General features: G+C 41.0%; 1 protein-coding gene and 1 long non-coding RNA gene across 2 annotated transcripts; both read right to left on the bottom strand.

Annotated features, from left to right (window-relative positions):
• Positions 1-498: 498 nt before the first annotated feature.
• On the bottom strand, positions 499-2,007 carry LOC123334222. Its single transcript, XR_006552052.2, has 2 exons — positions 1,555-2,007; positions 499-1,279 (listed from the first exon to the last, which is right to left on the bottom strand). It is a non-coding gene; the product is annotated as an uncharacterized LOC123334222 (long non-coding RNA).
• A 924-nt stretch (positions 2,008-2,931) lies between these two features.
• LOC102392922 (SLAM family member 6-like) lies at positions 2,932-20,439 on the bottom strand. The gene is made up of 2 exons (XM_006051913.4): positions 19,912-20,439; positions 2,932-3,856 (listed from the first exon to the last, which is right to left on the bottom strand). The coding sequence occupies exons 1-2, from the start codon at positions 20,180-20,182 to the stop codon at positions 3,510-3,512; spliced, it is 618 nt and encodes a 205-aa protein (XP_006051975.2). The 5' UTR covers positions 20,183-20,439; the 3' UTR covers positions 2,932-3,509.
• Positions 20,440-22,045: the final 1,606 nt, after the last annotated feature.

Genomic DNA, 22,045 nt, shown 5'->3' on the forward strand with positions numbered 1-22,045 from the left:
TGTGGCTCCAACACCCTCCTGAGGGAGCCTGAGGTGAGTCCAGCAGGAAAGACTCATGACCAATCCAGGGCAGACGCTGTCAGGGCCTCCAATGTGTTTGAAAAAGTCAGATATAGGAGAGACCATTTCTAAACCTTTGGGAACCAGATAGGCTTCATGGAACATGTGGTTTGGAAGAGGGCTTTGGGCAGAATGATAGGATTCCAATAGGCAGGGGTGGGAGCAAGGAGCAGATAAAGGGAGCCATCTTTCTGGACAAAGGGATGTGAGTGAGCAAAGAGGAGACTGACATTTAGATTGAGGCCAGAAAGACTCTTCAATAGAAAAGACCAGAAAGGGCTGGTTCAGATCTTCCTACAAACTTCACTCTTCCTATCCCCTGGAAGCCTCCTCAAGGATGGTCAGAGGATACTGCACAGTCATCATCATGACCAAGTACCCCTATTCCAGAAAGGGACAGGCTGAAGCCATTTTCCTAAGAATGCAATTCCTGACTTCTAGGTTCTAGGATTATTTTCTGAGAAAATTAAGTCCTGGAAGGGGGTGAAGAGTTACAAATTCCTCTTCCCACTTTACAGGAAGGTGGGTTTGGGGCCCATGGGCCAAACTGAGGCCAAAGTTCAGGTTAACACAAGTAACCAAGAAGAAGGTTATAAGATACACTAGACATTCTTCCCAGTACAAGTGTACTGCTTGATACACACTCTTTGTTCTATGTAAGGTGCAACGGAATCCTCAGGCCAGTCCTTTCCAGATTCATACCTATCCATACTCCTTCCATTGACCCCCAACTCAGCACTCAACACCAAGGTCATAACTCCCTCCTCTGTGGCATGGGCCATCACGCAGTCCCCATGCCTGGGCTCATGCTCTTAAGGAAACACACACACCAACCACACAGCAGAGGCTGTGGGGATTAACACAGTCAGAAGTCTTCTTTGGAAAGCTTCAGAAGGTGAGGGGTCAGGAGTTGAGTCAATGGCAGAGGAGGAGTGCTCATCCTGCGACTGTGAGGATCCTAAACAGGAGGGCAGTTTGAAGAGGTGTCAGAGGAAGTAATAAGGCCACATAGGCCCAGGTAACGGACAAAGGGCAGATGGAACTGGGCCAGAGGTGGAACAGGCGGGTGGCTTCAGGGATCAAGCTCCTGGTGGAGGTGTCCAGGGAGTGCCAATTCTTCTGTTTCCTCCAATTAAATTATCTTCATGGCATGACCTGGCTTACAGACCTCACTGTAGATAGTAGTGAAAGGCCACTTTTCTTTCAGTGACCTGATAACCTGGAAATGCAAGACAAAAGGTTCCTGAAACAGCTGAGGGATAGAGGAGCCCTAGAAGAACCAGAAAAGAATCAATGCTACTGACATGTAATACTTATAAATTCCCCTAAATGCCCAGAGGTATATTTGTCCCCAAAGTAAATTTTCTTATATTACACTGTTGATTGTCTGGAAAGTGTTAAAGAGGAAGTAGGAAAAGAATCATCAGTGACTAGATAGGACAAACCCAGGCCAGGCAGTGAGAGACCTGGAAAAGCACAGGGCCCAGCTCTCACCTTGTTCGAGCTCTCTAGAGTTTCCTGTTGGCTGCATACTGAATGCTGTCATCATCATCCTCTTGTGATCTTGCACCTGAGAGATAGGCAGAGTGGCTTGAATCTGAGCCTTGGAAATCTGTACCCTCTTCCACAGCTATGGACAAAGACGATGGCCACACCCATTAACCCCTCTGCAGGGACATTTAGTAGGAGAAAGGATGTCAACAATCCAGTGAAGAAAGAGAGGTATGTGGGCCTGGAAGGAGAACCTGCCTCTTCCAGTCTTCATCTTCTTCTCATGTATCTTCCAAAGGTACAGTCCACCTCCAAGGATCAATAACACAGCTGTGACTGCCCTAAGGATGCCTGGCAGGAGGTCAGCATTGGCCTGGTTGGCTGAATCTGTTTTTCTCAAACACAGAGGGCAAATAAGTTAAAGTCAAGAGAGAACTTGAGATACCCACTGCCAAAGGAAGATAGACAGTAGGTGGAGAAGTCTAAAGACTCCTGGTTCAGAAGCTGAAGAGGGAGGAGCCTGGTAGTATCATTCATTCAACCAGGTCCTGGAACTTCTGCTGGTGCCAGGGGTACTGAGATGAGCAAGATGGAGTCTCCCAGTGGAGAGGACTGATAAAATATCAAAATCTGCTAACTAGAGGGATTACAGTAAAACAGAGCTTTACCCCTTGCACAGAGGTCCTCAGGGAGGGTCTCCCAGAAGAGGTGATGCATAAACTGACCTTGAGGGATGGGCCGCAGTTTCCCAGATATTCACGGTGGGCATAGTATTCCAGGAAGGAGGGATGCTACATTTGGGAAATGGTAGTATCTAAAGCCAGCCCCTGGGAGTTGCCAGCACTTTATTGCAGCAGGCAGGACTGGGCAGGGAACGAGATGTAGGTGAGGGGAATTAGTGAGGGCTTGTGGGTAATTCTGAGTATTGAAAATTACCTGATACTCTAGCCTTGGAGTAGAGAGGTCCAATTAACAGATGTTTTAAGAGATCCTGGCATTTCAGACCCCTGCACCAGCTCATGGAGGATGGTTTACAGAGGGTGAGACCACACACAGGATAAGGTTATTCATTCATTCAATGCAACTTTGATTACATAAACTTTGGCCAGGAGCTTGTGCTTGCACAGGGTTTCAAAGGAGAAGAAAACATGGCTCCTGCCTTCATAGTGTTCCTGTCCATGCAGGAGACAAATCCATAAATAGATAATCAGCACTCAGTATAGGGTTGGCCACAGACACCCCCAGGGAGTCGATGCCTGAAGGCAGGATGGCTACTTTATTGCAGGGCTCTGTGCAAAATGAAAAGTCAGCCTCCTTATTAAAAATTTATTAAAATTTTAAGACATCAGTAGAATTTAGACAAATTATCAGATTTTTAGACCGATCATGGGGCCTATCTTAGGGCAGGGCCATGTGTGAATGCATTTGCACATGTCCACATATCTGCAGTGGCTGAGGAGAATCCTCCGTGAAGAATAAGACAGGAAGTTGAGGACACAGGGGGAAGAAGGGCTGATGGTCAAAGAAACAACATGTCCAGAGGTGCAAAAACTTGCAAAAGCAGGGCACATTCTGGAATGACAAACAAGGAATTCAGTGGTAAGTGTATAAATAAGATCAGAAATGTGGACAGAGGAGTGTCTGGGCCCCTCAATGACATCCCATAGGAAGTCATGGAGGTCAGACTTGAAGAAAAGCCACAAATGACCCAGTGTGATTACTTTCCTGAAGACCATGCTGAATGCACAATGGATGTTGGATAGTGGTGGAGAGAAGTACTGGAAAATGACTACCTGGACTAGCAAGGGCAAGCAGTTAGAGCAAGTCATGGATGTGAACACACTCAAAAGCCAAAATAAGTTGGATGTTTTTCCTAGACTCCTGTATGAAGTGGTCAGAAAGCAGTGCTAAGAAAATGGTGGGAAGAAAAGCCCTGAACCCCCAGACCTCAGTGCTATCTAAGCTCTGAAAGTGCTCCTCCCCTCTGGCAGATTGCACTCACCATGGAAGCAGACTCCCCCAAGGTCGAAGGAGGCATTTTTATATTCCCCCGGGTTGCTGACCACACAGACGAGGCTGGCATTGGGCTGGCCTCTAGGAAAGCTCACAGCCAGGATGTTGGCTGATGAGTTGCAGGCTGGTTCTGATGTCCTTCTCTGCTCCCATTCTCTGGGGAGGCCCTTGTTCTCCCAGGTCACATTCAGATCGTCTGTGGCCCCAGAGGCTCTGCACTCCAGGGTGACGTTGCACCAGTCTGGTGTGATGGATGTTGATCCCACCAGAATCTGGGGAGAGGGCACGGGCTCTGGGATAGGAGGCAACAAAAGAATTAAACTTCACATATGTGGAAAACTTTACATGCCACAGTTTAATATCTATTACCTCATTGAAGCCAAGGCATATAAGGAAGCCTTATAAAGAAAGTGAGGGAGTGAGTGAGAGTCGCTTGGTCATGTCTGACTCTCTGCGATCCCATGGACTGTAGGCTGCCAGTCACCTCTGTCCATGGAATTTTCCAGGCAAGAACATTGGAGTGGGTTGCCATTTCCTTCTCCTATAAAGAAAGTGGGTGCATTTTATACTTAAAACATAATTTTCCTAAAGCTAAATATTCACCAAGAGACTAGGAATGGGGCCATTGTGTTAGGCCCTATGCAACATCACTAGATTTCACGAGCCTTAAAAATCATCCACAAGAAAATAAAATTTAGATTTCATTTTCTTAGGGCCTATTATTTTTAAAAAATTGGGATTTTTTTTTTTTCCCAGAAGAGAAAGAAGCTTGGGACAGAAGGGCTTGTCTTGGTTCATGGCCCTTTCCCTGTGTCTCCAGCTGAGTTGAAGCTTGAGACAGCACAACTCTTTTGGGGAAGGACATCTGGTTAGTTTTGGGAGGCCAGAGAAAGGCACTAGCTTCCTAACGTAGAGACATTTGTGGGAGATGCAGTGGTTACAACTAGGAATGACAATTCCAAGTGTGGTTAGAACATGCCACTGAACTTGTATAGACAGGAAGAAAAGTGACAGATTTACAAGCTGCCTTGAAATCCCATGGGGACTTATGAGTCGTCTTCTCCATAGAAGGATATTTCCCTATGCAGGGAGTATTTTTAGGGAAAGACGGTGTTTGCTAAATGGGTTCCTTAATAAGCATTGCAGTGTAAACTTTCTCCTATGCTCATATAGTGATTAAGAGCTAAACTGTGGTGTCTTTTCTGAGTGAGGCCATTAACAGATTGGCTCTGAGCAAGAAGACAGTGTTCACTGGGTACTGACTACACTTGGATTTTCAAATCATGGTAGAATAATGGCCCCTCAAAGATATCCATGTCTTAATCCTTGGAATCTGTGGATATGTTACATTATATGAAAAGGCGAATTAAGGTAGCAGATAGAATGAAAGCTGGTAATAAGTTGACCATACAATAATGAGATTATTCTGGATTATCCGGGCAAAATGCAATCATAAGCTTCCTTAAAAGAGAAAGAAGTCCCTGATGCCAGCAAGACACCAGGATATATGATTTTAACAACTATCCATGGTCAGAAATACCCCTAAGAAATCTTCAGAATTCAGTTGGGGGGGTTCCAGCACTTTGATGGACCCAAAATCCTAATTCTGCCATAGGGAAAGGGTAAGAACAGTTTCGCTTTACCTCATCACCTTGATCCCAGGCCAGCATGACTCAGCGCTGAGAGAGATACCTCTAGACTGTGACTTTTCCCACAGGAGGAAGAGGGAATGAAGTGACAGTCTAGCTTCCCCACAATTTGTGAGGCATTGCCTGGGAAGCTGGCTTCTGTCTCACGGCACCCAGAACAGTGAGGACATTATCTGAGGGTTCATGCACGCATGCTAAGTCATTTCAGTTGTGTCCAACTCTTTGTAGATCTATGGACTGTAGCCCACCAGGCTCCTCTGTCGATGGGATTCTCCAGGCAATAATACTGGACTGGATTGCCATGCCCTTCTCCAGGGGAACTTCCCAACCCAGGAGTTGAACCTGCCTCTCTCGTGTCTCCTGCATTGGCAGGTGGGTTCTTTTCCAAACAAATATAAGTGGAAGGAGATCACAGCAACAGGGACACATGGCACTGAAAACCATTTCTCACATATACCCACAGACGGTAGTCAATTCAACCCTATACCCAGAACCTCACATACTCCTGCAACCAACATCCCACGTGCCTCTATACAGCTGAAGCCTCAAACTTTGTTGAGCTTTACAGTGACTGTCTTTTTTCCCCTTAGAGCCAGCCCTAAAAGACTGGAAGAAGAGACTCCTTATTCAAATACACGGACACCAATGCAAGGCTACAAGAATGGAGAATCAGGAAAACATGACAATACCAAAGGAGCAAAACTAACTCCAATAACCAATCAGAAAGAAATAGAGATCTATGAATTGTCTAACAATTCAACATCGTCATATTAAATAAGCTCAGCAAACTACCAAAGAACACAGACAGATCACTAAGTAAAATTTGGAAAACAATTTGTGAACAAAATGAGAAGTTCAGCAAGAGATAGAAAACATTCAAAAGAACCAAACAAAAATTCTGGTTCTAAAAATACAACAACTTCATTAAAAATTGAATAGTGTCTCATTAGCAGATTTGACCAAACAGAAGAAACGAACAAAAGGGTTCAGGATGGGGAACACATGTATACCTGTGGCAGATTCATTTCGATATTTGGCAAAACTAATACAGTTATGTAAAGTTTAAAAATAAAATTAAATTTAAAAAAATAAAAATAAAATAAAATAAAATTTTAAAAAAAAGAAATTCAAAGACAGAGTATTTGAAATTATCCAGTTAGAGTAGGAAAAGGAAAAAGAATTTAAAAAGTCTATGGGATACTATAGGAAAATCAATACACACATTATGGGAGTTCCAAAGAGAATACAAAGAAAAAGTGTTGATAATTTATTTAAAGAAATTATGGCTGAAAATTTCCCAAGTCTGGGAAAGTAAATGGATATTCAGATTCATGAAGCCCAAAGGTCTCATGATGGTAGAATCAAAGAAGTATAAATCAAGACACATAGTAACTGAATATTCAGAATTCAAAGACAAAGACAGAATTTTGAAAATAGCAAGAGAAGAGCATCATATACAAGGGAATCTCTATATGAATATCATCAGATTTCTCAGCAGAAACCTTATAGACCAAGAGAGAATGGAATGATGTGTTCAAAGTACTGAAAAAACCCCATTGGTAACCAAGATTATTATACCTGGTAAGAATGTTCTTTAAAAAAGAAAAAAGGTAAAAACTCTCCATGACAAGCAAAAACTGAGGGAGTTTTCCTCATTAAAGCTGCCTTATAAGCTATGCCAAAGGGAGCTCTTAAAGTTGAAATAAAAAGATGCTAAAAATATACAAAATCATATGAACATATAAATCTCACTGACAATATAGATAAATATAATATGCAATATTGCAATAATACTGTAATTGAGGTGCATAAACCACTTTTTAACTTTGATACGACAGTTAAAGACAAAAGTATTCAGAATAACTATAATATAAACATATGCTAATTAGTACAAAATATAAAAAATTTAACTGGTAACATAATAACATAAAATGTGTGTGTGTGAGTAGAAGTAAAAGTGTAGAGTTTTTGTATGTGACTGAAATTAAATTAGTTGTTCAAAACAGGCTGTTATAAGTATGTTTTATCTAAGCTGCATGGTAACCACAAAGAGTACACCTAAAAAAGATACATGCTAGAAAAAGAGGTAAAAACCAAAGCACGTTAAAACAGAAAAGTCATCAAGTCACAAGGGAAGACAGTAAAGGAGAAAGAATGGAATAAAAGAACTACAAAACAGAAAACAATTAAACAAGATGACATTTATAAACAAACAAACCTGACCTAATTAAACTTAAAAGCTTTTGCACAGCAAAGGAAGCCATAAACAAGATGAAAAGACAACCCTCAGAATGGTAGGAAATATTTGCAAGTGAAGCAATAAAAGATCAATCTTTAAAACATACAAGCAGCTCATGCAGCTCAATTAAAAAAAAAAAAAACACGCAGAATACCTAAATAGATGTTTCTCCAAAGAAGACATACACATGACCAAGAAACACATGAAAAGATGCTGAACATTGCTCATTACTAGAGATGTGCAACTCAAAACTATAATGAGGTATCACCTCACACAGGTCAGAATGGCCATCATCAAAAAGTTTACAGACCATAAATGCTAGAGAGGGTGTGGAGAATTTGCACGGTTGGTAGGAATGTAAATTGACACAACCACTATTGAGAACAGTATGGCGGTTCCCTAAAAACTCAAAATACAACTATCGTATGACCCAGAATTCCACTGCTCGGCACACACCTCAGAAAACCATAATTCAAAAAGACACATGTCTTTTGGATGTGGCTTTTTTCATTTTAAAATACATTTAGGACTCATCCACCTGTTGCATGCATCAAGAATGTTACTTTTATTGCCAACTAGAATTCCATTGTATAGATATAACATAACTTTTTAAAAATGTGTTTGTTTTTGATAGCTTTCTTTTACAAAACATCTTGGCTGTTGCTAATTTGGAGTGATTATGAATAAAGCTACTCCAAACATTAAAAAATAATTAAACTTTAAAGAAGACACATGCACCCCAACGTTCATAGCAGCACTATTTACAATAGCCAGGACGTGGAAGCAATCTAGCTGTCCATAAACAGATGAGTGGATAAAGAAGTTGTGGTACATATATACAACAGAATACTATTCAGCCATAAAAAACAATGAACCTGAGTCAGTTGTAGTGAGGTGGATGAACCTAGAGCCTGTTACACCGAGTGAAATAAGCCAGGAAACAAAAACAAAGATTGTATATTAACACATATATGTGGAATCTAGAAAAATGGTACTGATGAACTTATTTGCAGGTCAGGACTAGAGATGCAGATGTAAAGAATGAGCTTGTGGACACAGTGGGGGAAGGAGAGGGTGGGAGGAACTGAGATGGTAGCATTGACATATATACACTGCCATGTGTAAAATAGATAGCTAGTGAGAAGCAGCTGTAGAACACAGGGAACTCAGCTTGTTGTTCTGTGATGACCTAGAGGGCTGGGATAGGGGGTGGGGTGGGAGGGAGGTTTAAGAGGGAGAAGATATATGTATACTTATACCTGATTCACATTGTTGTATGGCAGAACCCAACACAACAATGTAAAGCAATTATACTCCAGTAATAAAAATATCCCCCAAACCAAAAATGAAATTATAAATTCTTACAATTAACATTTACTTTAAATATAAATAGATTAAACTCCCCAATAAAAGACATAGAGTGACTGAATGAATAAAACAAGATTCAACTTGATCTGCCTCTTGAGAAATTTGTATGCAGGTCAGGAAGCAACAGTTAGAACTGGACATGGAACAACAGACTGGTTGCAAATAGGAAAAGGAGTACATCAAGGCTGTATATTGTCACCCTGTTTATTTAACTTCTATGCAGAGTACATCATGAGAAATGCTGGACTGGAAGAAACACAAGCTGGAATCAAGATTGCCCGGAGAAATATCAATCACCTCAGATATGCAGATGACACCACCCTTATGGCATAAAGTGAAAAGGAACTAAAAAGCCTCTTGATGAAAGTGAAAGTGGAGAGTGAAAAAGTTGGCTTAAAGCTCAACATTCAGAAAACGAAGATCATGGCATCTGGTCCCATCACTTCATGGGAAATAGAGGGAAACAGTGGAAACAGTGTCAGACTTTATTTTTCTGGGCTCCAAAATCACTACATGATGGTGACTGCAGCCATGAAATTAAAAGACGCTTACTCCTTGGAAGGAAAGTTATGACCAACCTAGATAGCATATTCAAAAGCAGAGACATTACTTTGCCAACAAAGGTTCGTCTAGTCAAGGATATGATTTTTCCTGTGGTCATGTATGGATGTGAAAGTTGGACTGTGAAGAAGGCTGAGCTCCGAAGAATTGATGCTTTTGAACTGTGGTGTTGGAGAAGACTCTTGAGAGTCCCTTGGACTGCAAGGAGATCCAACCAGTCCATTCTGAAGGAGATCAGCCCTGGGATTTCTTTGGAAGGAGTGATGCTAAAGCTGAAGCTCCAGTACTTTGGCCACCTCATGCGAAGAGTTGACTCATTGGAAAAGACTCTGATGCTGGGAGGGATTGGGGGCAAGAGGAGAAGGGGACGACAGAGGATGAGATGGCTGGATGGCATCACTGACTCGATGGATGTAAGTCTCAGTGAACTCCGGGAGTTGGTGATGGACAGGGAGGCCCTGGGTGCTGCGATTCATGGGGTCCCAAAGACTCAGACATGATTGAGCGACTGATCTGATCTGATCTGATATATATAAATATATATATATGATATCTACAAGAGACTCACTTCAGTTTTAAGGGCACACATAGGCTAAATGTGAGGGATGGGAAAAGATATTCCATGCAAATGGGAATCAAAAGAGAGTGTGGGTGGCTACACTTATAGCAGATAAAATAGATGTTAAATCAAAACCTGTCATGAAGGCAAAGAAAGTCATATCATAAAGATAGAGGGTCAATTCAATAGGAAGATATAACAATGATAAATATTTATGCACTCAACATCAGAGCACCTATGATATATAGAGCAAACAGTGACAGAAGAAATAGCAATAGAATGATCGTGGACTTGAATATCTTGCTTTTAAGAGTGGATAGAAAATTCAGATAGGACATCAAGAAGGAAACAGTAGACTTGAACAATACTATAGACCAAATGGACCTAACAAGCATGTATAATTGGACCAGATGGACCTAACAAACAGAATATTATACCCAGTAGCAGTAGAATTCATATTCCTATCAAGTGCACACAGAATAGTCTCCAGGATACATCATATGTTAGGCCATGAAACAATACTTAAGATTTAAGAAATTATACAAAATATCTTTTCCAATCATAATGGAATGAAATTAGAAGGCAATAAATGAAGGAAAATGGGAAAAATTACAAATACATGGAAATTACCAACACACTTTGAACAATCACTGGGTCAAAGAAGAAATCATAAGGGAATAAGAAAATATCTTGAGTATAAGAAAAGGAAAAAATATAAAACACAGAAGGAAGCAAAAGCAGTACTAAGCCAACAAACACATGGAAAGATACTCAAAATTGCTCATTATTAGAGCAATGCAAATCAAAACTACAATGAGATATCACCTCACAGGTCAGAATGCTCCTGCTAGGTCACTTCAGTTGTGTCCGACTCTGTGCGACCCCATAGACAGCAGTCCACCAGGCTTCCCCATCCCTGGGATTCTCCAGGAAAGAACACTGGAGTGGGTTGCCATTTCCTCCTCCAATGCATGAAAGTGAAAAGTAAAAATGAAGTCGCTCAGTCGTGTCCGACTCCCTGCGACCCCATGGACTGTCGCCTACCAGGCTCCTCCGTCCATGGGATTTTCCAGGCAAGAGTACTGGAGTGGGATGCCATTGCCTTCTCCGAACAGGTCAGAATGGCCATCATCAGAAAAATCTACAGACAACAAATGCTGGAGAGGGTGTGGAGAAAAGATATAACTCTTGCACTGTTGACAGGAGTGCAAACTGATATAATCACTATGGAAAACACCATGGAGATTCCTTAAAAAACTAGGAATAAAACTACCATGTTGTTGTTCAGTCACCCAGTTGTATCTGATCCTTTGTGACCGCATGGACTGCAGCATGCCAGGCCCCCCTGTCCCTCACCATTTCCCAAAGTTTGCCCATATTCATGTCCATTGCACTGGTGATGCCATCCAACCATCTCACCCTCTGATGTCCTCTTCTCCTTCCACCCTCAATCTTTCCCAGGATCAGGGACTTTTCCAATGAGTCAGCTGTTCGCATCAGATGACCAAAAACTGGAGCGTCAGCTTCAGCGTCAGTTCTTCCAATAAGTATTCAAGATTGAGTTCCCTGAAGATTGATTGGTTTGATCTCCTTGCTGTCCGAGGGACTTTTAGGAGTCTTCTCTAGCACCACAGCTCAAAGGCATCAGTTATTTGGCATTCGGCCTTCTTTGCGGTCCAGCTCTCATAACTGTATGTGACCACTGAGAAGACCATAGCCTTGACTATATGGACTTTTGCTGGCAATGTCTCTGCTTTTCAAAACACTGTCTAGGTTTGTCATAGCTTTCCTGCCAAGAAGCAACTGTCTTCTGATTTCATGGCTACAGTCACCATCCACAGTGATTTTAGAGCCCAAGAAGAGGAAATCTGTCACTACTTCCACCTTTTTCTTTCTATTTGCTGTGAAGTAATTGGGCTGGATGTCATGATCTTAATTTTTTAAATGTTTAGTTTTAAGCCAGCTCTTTCACTCTCCTCCTTTACCCTCATCAAGAGGCTCTTTAGATCCTCTTCACTTTCTGCCATTAGAGTGGTATCATCCACATATCTGAGGTTGTTGATATTTCTTCTACCGATTTTGATTCCATCTTGTAACTCATCCAGCCAAGCATGTCTCATGATGTGTTCAGTGTATAGGTTAAACAAACAGGGTGACAGCAGGCAGTGCTGTTGTATTCCTTTCTCAAAAGCTACCGTACGACCCAGTAATCCCACTACTGGACATATACCTGGGGAAAACCATAATTCAAAAAGACACATGTACCCCAATGTTCCCTGCAGTACTATTTACAATATCCAGGACATGGAAGCAGCCTGGATATCTATCAGCAGATGAATGGATAAATTGTTACATATACAATGGAATATTACTCAACCATAAAAAGGAATGACTTTGAGTCAGTTGTAGTCAAGTGGATGAACCTAGAGCCTGTTATACAGAATGAAATAAGTCAGAAGGAGAAAAACGAATATTGCATATTAACACATATATATGAAATCTAGAAAATGGTACTGATGAACCTAATTGCAGGGAGGAATAACGATGCAGAAGTAGAGAACAAACTTGTGGACACAGTCGGGGAAGAAGAGGGTGGGATGAATTAAGAGAGTAGCTTTGCAATATATACATTATTATGTGCAAAATAGGTAGCTAGTGGGAAGTTAACACAGCAGGCTCAGCCCGGTATTCTGTGATGACCTAGATGCGTGGGCTAGCTGGAGTGGGAGGGAGGATCAAAGAGGGGACATACCTATACTTATGACTGATTCACGTTGTTGTAAGGCAGAAACCAACACAACACTGTAAAGCAATTATCCTTCAATTAAAAAATAAATTAAAAAAGCAGTACTAAGAAGGAGTGTTATAGTGATAAACACAACAAAAAATAAGAAAGCTTTCAAACTACTTAAGTTTACATCTCAAGGAACTAGAAAACAAAGAAAAACCTAAGCCAGAAATTAGTGGAACTAAGGAAGTGATAAGGATTACAGCAGAAATGAATAAAATAGAGACTAGAAAGACAATAAAAAATTCAGTGAACCCAAGAGTGTGTTGGAAAGATAAGCAATATTGGCTAGCCCTTAGCAAGACAAGAGAAAAAGAAGGAAGAATCACTTAATATCAGAAAATGAGATTACTGGTGCACAGAAATAAAGAGCTCATAAGAAACTCTTAGGAACAATTCTATATCATCAAATTGGACAATCCTGAAAAAAAAGGGGATAAATTCTGAGAAACATGCATCCTATAAAGTTTGAATTAAGAAGAAATATACAACTCAAAAAGATTAATAATAACAAATAATTAGTTTTAATCAGCAATCAAAAACCTCCCAACAAAGAAAATTCCAAGATTGAATGGAGTCATAGGTGAATTTTATCAAATCACATACCAAAGAATTAATCTAATCCCTCTAAAACTCTTCCAGAAAAACAGTAGTAAAGGAACACATTTAAAGATGTTGGCATATCCTAAGCCAAACTAACACACCACACAAAAACTTATAGGCCAATAACCTTGATGAACAAAAATGCAAAATCTCCACCAAAATACTAGCAAATGACATTCAACAAAATATTAAATGGATCAAACACCATGACCAATTAGGGTTTAATCTAAAGATGCAAGAATGTTTCAGCATATGCAAATCAATAATGTGATATACCATGTTAAAACAATGAAGGATAAAAATCACACAATAATTCAATAGATGTGGAAAAACCACAAAAAAACAATATTCTTTCATGATTAAAAACTCTCAAATTAAGAATTGAAGGAAGTTATTTTAACACAATAAAGGCCATATATAAAGTCCACAGCTAACATCAAACTCAATGGTTAAGGATTAAAAGCTTTTCCTCTAACATTAGGAACAAGGCGAGGGGTCTGTTTGCTGTTTCTAGTCAACTTAGGACTGGAAGTTCTAGCAACAGCAAGCAGGCAAGCAAAAGAAATAAAAGGCACCCAAATTGGAAAGGAAGAAGTAAAATTATTTTTATTGCAAATGACATGATCTTGTATGTAGAGAAATCTAAAGAGTCTACAGAAAAATCCTTTTAGAACTAATAAGTGATTTCAGCAAAATTGCAGAACACAAAATCAACATATGAAAGTCTTTTGCACTTCTATACACTAACAATGAACTATCTGAAAAGGAAAACAAGAAAACAATCCCACTTACATTACAATCAAAAAGAATAAAATACGGAGGAATAATCTTAACTAAAGATTGATATATCTGTGCACCAGAAACTATGAATACTGATGATAGAAATTTGCAAACACACAAATATATAGAAAGACATTACATGTTCATGAATCTGAGGAATTAATATTGTTGAAATGTTCACAGTACCAGAGCAACATAGATTCTATCCAAACTGTGTGAATATAATTAGGGAGTTTTAGAAAAAGAGAAAAAAATCTTAAAATTCTTATGGAACCACAAAAGATCCCAAATAGCAGAAGCAACTTAGAGCATGAGGTACTGAACTGGAGGCATCACATTTCCTTATTTCAAAGTATATCACAATGCTTTTAAAGCAGTATGGTACAGACATAAAAACAGACATATAAACCAATGGAACAGAATAAAAATCCCAGAAATAAACCCATGCATATATGGTCAACTTATCTTTAACAAGGAAACCAGGAAAAACACATGGAGAAAGGGAAGTCTTCTCAGTAAATAGTGCTGGGGAAACAGGATATCCACATGAAAAAAGCATGAAATTAAACCCTTATACCATACACAAAATAAACTAAAAATGGATTAAAGATCTAAAAGTAATACTGGAGATTGTAAAACTCTTAGAAGAAAGCAAAAGGAAAAATCTTCCTGACACTGGCCTTGACAATAATTGTTTGAATATGACAACAACAGCATAGAAAATAAAGCAGAAATAGCAAATGGGATTATATTAAACTGAAAAGGTTTTGCACAGCATGGGAAACATCAACAGAGTGAAAAGAAAACCTAAAAAATGGAAGAAAATAGCTGCAAACCAGAGATCAAATTGCCAACATCCGCTGGATTATAGAAAAAGCAAGAGAGTTCCAGAAAAAACATCTATTTCTGCTTTATTGACTATGCCAAAGCCTTTGACTGTGTGGATCACAATAAACTGCGGAAAATTCTTCAAGAGATGGGAATACCAGACCACCTAATCTGCCTCTTGAGAAATCTGTATGCAGGTCAGGAAGCAACAGTTAGAACTGGACATGGAACAACAGACTGGTTCCAAATAGGAAAAGAAGTTCATCAAGGCGGTATATTGTCACCCTGTTTATTTAACTTATATGCAGAGTACATCATGAGAAACGCTGGACTGGAAGAAACACAAGCTGGAATCAAGATTGCCGGGAGAAATATCAATCACCTCAGATATGCAGATGACCCCACCCTTATGACAGTAAGTGAAGAGGAACTAAAAAGCCTCTTGATAAAAGTGAAAGAGGAGAGTGAAAAAGGTGACTTAAAGCTCAACATTCAGAAAACGAAGATCATGGCATCCGACCCACCACTTCATGGGAAATAGATGGAGAAACAGTGGAAACAGTGTCAGACTTTATTTTTCTGGGCTCCAAAATCACTACAGATGGTGACTGCAACCATGAAATTAAAAGACACTTACTCCTTGGAAGGAAAGTTATGACCAACCTAGATAGCATATTCAAAAGCAGAGACATTACTTTGCCAACAAAGGTTCGTCTAGTCAAGGCTATGGTTTTTCCTGTGGTCATGTATGGATGTGAGAGTTGGACTGTGAAGAAGGCTGAGCGCCCAAGAATTGATGCTTTTGAACTGTGGTGTTGGAGAAGATTCTTGAGAGTCCCTTGGACTGCAAGGAGATCCAACCAGTCCTTTCTGAAGGAGATCAGCCCTGGGATTTTTTGGAAACAATGATGCTAAAGCTGAAGCTCCAGTACTTTGGCCACCTCATGCAAAGAGTTGACTCATTGGAAAAGACTCTGATGCTGGGAGGGATTGGGGGCAGGAGGAGAAGGGGACGACAGTGGATGAGATGGCTGGGTGGCATCACTGACTCGATGGACGTGAGTCTGAGTGAACTCCAGGAGTTGGTGATGGACAGGGAGGCCTGGCGTGCTGCGATTCATGGGGTTGCAAAGAGTCGGAGATGACTGAGCGACTGATCTGATCTGATCTGATATATCTGATAAATGGTTAGTATCCCAATTTTATAAGGGAACTCAATACATAATTTTATTTTTACTTTACATAATTTTATTTTACTCAGTGCTCAATTTTATAAGGGAACTCATGCAACTCAATAGGAAAAAACCTAAATAATCCAGTTAAAAATGGGGAAATGAACTAAATAGACATTTGTCAATGGAAGATATAAAAATGGCCAACAGGTATATGAAAAATCACTCAACATTATTAATCACCAGGAAAGTGAAAATCAGACCCAGAGTGTGTGCAAGAATACTGGAGCAGGGTGTCATTTCCTCCTCCAGGAGCTATTCCTGACTCAGGTATCAAACCCACATCTCCTGTGCCTCCTTCATTGCAGGCAGATTCTGTGCTGCTGAGCTACAGGGGAAGCCTAAAACCACAGTAAGTATACAAGCTTTAATGGCTACTATCAAAAAGAAAAAAAAGATGTGTTGATGATGGGGTAGAGAAAAAGGGATATTCATACACTGTTGGTGGGATTGTAAATTGGTGCAGCTGTTTTGGAAAATAGTATAGATTTTCTCAAAAATTAAAAATATAACTGTTGTTCAGTTGCTCAGTTGTGTCTGACTCTTTGTGACCCCATGGATTGCAGCATGCCAGGCTTCCCTGTCCATCACCAACTCCCCAAGCTTGCTCAAACTCATGTCCATCAAGTCAGTGATGCCATCAAACTGTCTCATCCTCTATCATCCTCTTCTCCTTCTGCCTTCAATCTTTCCCAGCATCAGAGTCTTTTTCAATGAGTCAGTGCTTCGCATCAGAGCCCAAAGTATTGGAGATTCAGCTTAAGCATCAGTCCTTCCAATGAATTTTCAGCACTGATTTCCTTTAGGACTGACTGGTTTGATCTCCTTGCAGATCAAACTCTCAAGGACTCTCCCAAGGACCGATTTCCTTTAGGATTGACTGGTTTGATCTCCTTGCAGATCAAACTCTCAAGGACTCTCAAAGGACTCTCAAAGGACTCTCAAGAGTCTTCTCCAACACCATAGTTCAAAAGCGTCAATTCTTCAATGCTCAGCCTTCTTTATGGTCCGACTCGCCATACCTGACCACTGTTCCATGCCTGACATCCATACCTGACTACTGGAAAAACAGTAACTTTGACTATGACTTATAATTACTCTATGATTCAGCAATTATATCTTGGGTATATATTTAAAGGAATTGAAATCATGATTTCAAAAACATATCTGCACTTTCATGTTCACTGCAACATTTTTACAATATACAAGACATGGAAGCAACCCAAATGTCTGTTGCCAGGTGAGATGATAAACATGAGAAAGTGAAGTCGCTCAGTCATGTCTGACTTATTGTGACCCCATGGACTGTAGCCTACCAGGCTCCTACTTCCATGGAATTTTCCAGGCAAGAATACTGGAGTGGGTTTCCATTTCCTTCTCCAGGAGATTGAACCCAGGGTCTCCCGCTTTGTAGGCAGATGCTTTACCTTCTGAGCCACATACAAAGCAATACTATTATTGGTCAGTCACTAAATCATGTCCAACTCTTTGCAGCTCCTGGATTTGCAGCATGCCAGGCTTCCCTGTCCTTCACTGTCTCCTGGGGTTTGCTCCAACTCATGTTCATTGAGTCGGTGATGCCATCCAACAATCTCATCCTCTGTCTCCCCCTTCTCCTCCTGCCCTCAATCTTTCCAATCATTCCAAAGAACTGGCTCTTTGCATCAGGTGGCCAAAGTATTGGAGCTTCAGCTTCAGCATCAGTCCTTCCAATTACTATTCAGTGTTGATTTCCTTTAGGATTGACTGGTTTGATCTCCTCGCTGTCCAAGGGACTTTTAAGACTTTTCTCCAGCAACATTATTTGAAAGCATCAATTCTTTGATGTTCAGCATTCTTTTTGGTCCAACTCTCACATCTGTACATGACTACTGTAAAAACAAAAGCTTTGACTAGGTGGATGTTTGTTGGCAAAGTGATGTCTCTGCTTTTTAATACGCTGTCTAGGTTTGTCATAGTTTTTCTTCCAAGGAACAAGCATCTTTTAATTTCATGGCTGCAGTCATAGTCTGCAGTGATTTTGGAACCCCCCAAAATAAAGTCTGTCACTATTTCCACTTTTTCCCCATCCACTTGAGATGAAGTAATGGAACCAGATGCCACAACCCTAGTGTTTTGAATATAGAGTTTTAAGCCAGATTTTTCACTCTTCTTTTTCACTTTCATCTAGAAGAATATTATTCAAACTTACAGAGGAAGGAAATTTTGCCTTTTGTGACAAACATAGATGAAGCAGTAGGACATTACACTAAGTAAAGTAAGCCAGAGAGAGAAGAACAAATAAATACTACGTGAAACCACTTATATGACAAGCCTAATATTATCAGTCTTATAGAAGCAGAGAGTGGAAGGGTTCTTGCACAGATCTGGGAAGGGGGTGAAATGAGTAGCTATTAGTCAAGAGGTACAAAGGTTTAGTTACACAAGATGAATAAATCCTAGAGATCTACTGTATGGCATAGTGCCTAATGTTCACAATACTATATAATATAAGTAAAAGTAATTTTAATGCCTATAATTAATAACACTGTAGACTAACAACAATCAAATAAAGAAGGCAGGAGGAAGCTTTTGGAAAGGATGAATCTGCGTTTTTGGCATAAGTTATGGTGGCGGTTTCACTAGTGTATGTGCATGCTCAGTTACTTCAGTCATGTCTACCTCTTCGTAACCCTGTGGACCACAGCCTGCCAGGCTCCTCTGTCCATGGGATTCTCCAGATAAGAATATTGAAGTGGGTTACCAATGCCCTCCTCCAGGTGATCTTCCCAAACCATGGATAGAACCCATGTCTTCTGCAGTCCTGCACTGCAGGTGGATATTTTTGTTTTCTTTTTTACTTCTGAGCCTCTGGGGAAGTCCACACACACACAGATAGATATATATTTGAAAATTACCTATAGTTCTTTTGAAAAATGATACTATACAGTTAATATAAACTTTATTATAATTTAAGAGCCCATCTGATATATCTATGTATTTTGTATCTATGTATTTTGGCAACTGTAAATACAAAATCAAGGACTTCTTAATTTTTTTAATAAAAAATTTGCTTTTTGCTATCAAGCTGTTGTTGTTGCTGTCATTGTTAACTACAATGCTGAATCTAGTTACTTGTCACAAATCACAGTAAAAGGCATACTCTATGAAAAATTAAATACTTCTCATCAAAAATAAAGTGAAAAAGACAGGCAGAAGAACAAATCAGATGGATGCAATGTGAGACGAATTTGATGATTTGAAGATGAATGAAGGGTGGACACCAGCCAAGGAAATCAGGTATCCACTTGAAGGTGCGAAAGGGAAGAAATGGATTCTCTCCTGAGTCACCAGGTAGGAATACAGGCCTGCCAATACCGTGATTTTGCCCAATGAGACCCAAGTCTGACTTATGATCTACAAAATGGTAAAATAATCAATTTGAGAGGTTTTAAGGCCATAAGTTTTCCTGGTAGTTTGTTATAGTAGTAATAGAAAACAAATAGAGAAATTAAGCAACTCAGTTTTAGAAAGAACAATTAATGTTACGGTATAAATTCCCATTTTCCTCCCTCAAAATATTGAAGTGATTTTCTCCCTTTGGTGAACATCGTCTGCTCTCCTTTTTGCACACATTATTGTTGGGTGAGAAGACAGAGTCTGAAGGTTGGGGTCTAAATAAAAATCTTACAAAATGGGGTCTATGTGACCCTCCTAGGACAAAAGCGGGAGGGAAGCCATGGTGAGGAGGGGTTACTTACCATAGACAGTGAGGAGGAAAACCTGGGTGAATTCTAATCCTCCAGGGAAGCTGAGTCGAGCCCGGTACTGTCCACTGTCCTCACAGGTCAGGTTCTCAATCTTCAGGGACAGGATGTTGGGCACATGGACCCTCTGCTGGTACTTGTCCTGGAGGCTGACCCAGGTTGGAGTGTCTGCCTCATGGTGGACTCGCAGCAGGACACTGTAGTTTGACTCAGGGCCAAAGGCCCACCAGACCTCCTCTGGTTCAGCTTCTTGCTTCTTGGTCATGTGAAACAACACAGAACCTCCTCGGATCCCCTGCAGGGGAACATGGGCTGCAGGATCCTGAACTTCAGAACCATGTGCACCAGGACTCTTGGCCCCAGTGCAGCAGATGCCTAAAGGACTGGAAACTGGACATATGTTTTTTTCATCAATAATAAAGGAAAGAACCCACACAAACCTCTTTTTAAAGAAATCCACCCAGGATAATTCCTTGATTCTAGTAAGACAACCAAGTACAATTAATTGAAACAACTTTTGGAATCAAGTCCTCTTTCTAATGAAGTTTAACACTGAATAGGTGACATAAATTTGCTAACCTGACATTTCCTTACCGACCTCATAAGGTCAGTATAAGTTAAATGACACAAATGAAAAGCACAAGCACATTTTCAGGCACAAATTAGGTGCAAAACTGTAGAAGGTGCTTCTAATATGTCTCCTTACATCTCTGCCTCCTTGTGTTCGCACATTTGTTTAACCCCTTTCCCTGCAGTGTGGACTGCACCTAGTGACTTGCTCTCAGGAATGGACTGCAGCAGACACGATGGATGTCACTCGGTGATTTTAGAGTACACAAGACTGCAACTTCCCTCTTGCTTACACTCACACACACTCTCTCTCTTTCACTCTCCCTTGCTTGCTCTGAGGAATCCAGCTGCCATGTTGTCAGTTGTCCTACTGGGGTGACCCATGTAACAAGGAACCGAGGGAGCCTCTGGTCAACATCCAGGGAGGAGCTGAGGCCCTCAGTCCAACAGCCACAGGAGCTGCCTGCTAGCAGATCTTTCCCAGATGACCTGAGCTGATGTAGCCTCAGTCAAGGCCTTGATTTCAGTCTGAGAGACCCTGAGCCAGAGGACCCAGCTGGGTCCTGGCCTAGAGAAAATGTGACACTCTACCTGACGGTGTTTAAGGCATTAACTTTTGGGGTGACAGGTTACACAACAGTAAATACCTAATACAAATATGAATGCTGTTCTCCTTCTTGCTTCTAGGCAGTGTGGTAGTCAGGAGAGGCTAGGCTGTGCTGTGTAACAAGCAGTCAATACCTCAAGGTCTTAGAGCAAGAGTTTATGTCCCCCACCACAGGTCCCCACGAGACAGTGAGGGAGGGTTCCCGTCACACAGAGTGGAGGCTCCACCACCTCCATGGAGCCCACAGTGTCCTCACAGGCTCCCAGTTCCCAGCAGGGAGGGGAAACGGGAGAATCACACTTCTGTCCAGAAGTAGGATGCTGTCTGCTCTTGCTTTCTGGCCAGCACAGGTCACAAGGCCCTGGCTAACTGCCAGGGACTAGAATATGAGAGTGAGCAAGTGATCATTTAGTGAGCTCTGCTGTCCCTGCCACCGAGTCAGCACTTCCTTAGCCATCCCCGAGAGGTTGCAGTGGGCCTTCCTCGATCACTTTCCTGCAGAGCTGAGACCAGTGGGCACATTCCCCTTAGGGCCTCCCCATCCTGAGCCCACCCTCCCTCTTCAGACACAGGCCCCAGGGACCGGATACTCTTTGTCCTTTTTGGGGACAGGGTATGACAGAACAGGACCAGAGAAAGTAATGCAGAACAGCCTTATCCTGAAGGGAACAATAATTTGCTTTTTCCAGGTGGTCAGGATCCATCTGGGTTGGCCTCTGCCTGCCAGGAAAAAAAGTTCTCTCCAAATGAGTAAGTTCTCCTCATCTCAAGCCTGCCTTCTTCTATTGTACTTATACCCATTCCTGGCTCTCATTAGAAGCAAAGAATGACTCAGGCCAGTATTCATATATATGTGTATTTCAGATATTTGTTTGTATTTATTTAATCACTGAATTAGGCATCTACTTGGGGTCAGGCCTCCATCCCAGTCCCTTCAGCTCTCCTCACAGG

The sequence above is a fragment of the Bubalus bubalis genome, chromosome 6 (genome assembly GCF_019923935.1).
Source record: "Bubalus bubalis isolate 160015118507 breed Murrah chromosome 6, NDDB_SH_1, whole genome shotgun sequence".
Lineage (NCBI taxonomy): Eukaryota > Metazoa > Chordata > Mammalia > Artiodactyla > Bovidae > Bubalus > Bubalus bubalis.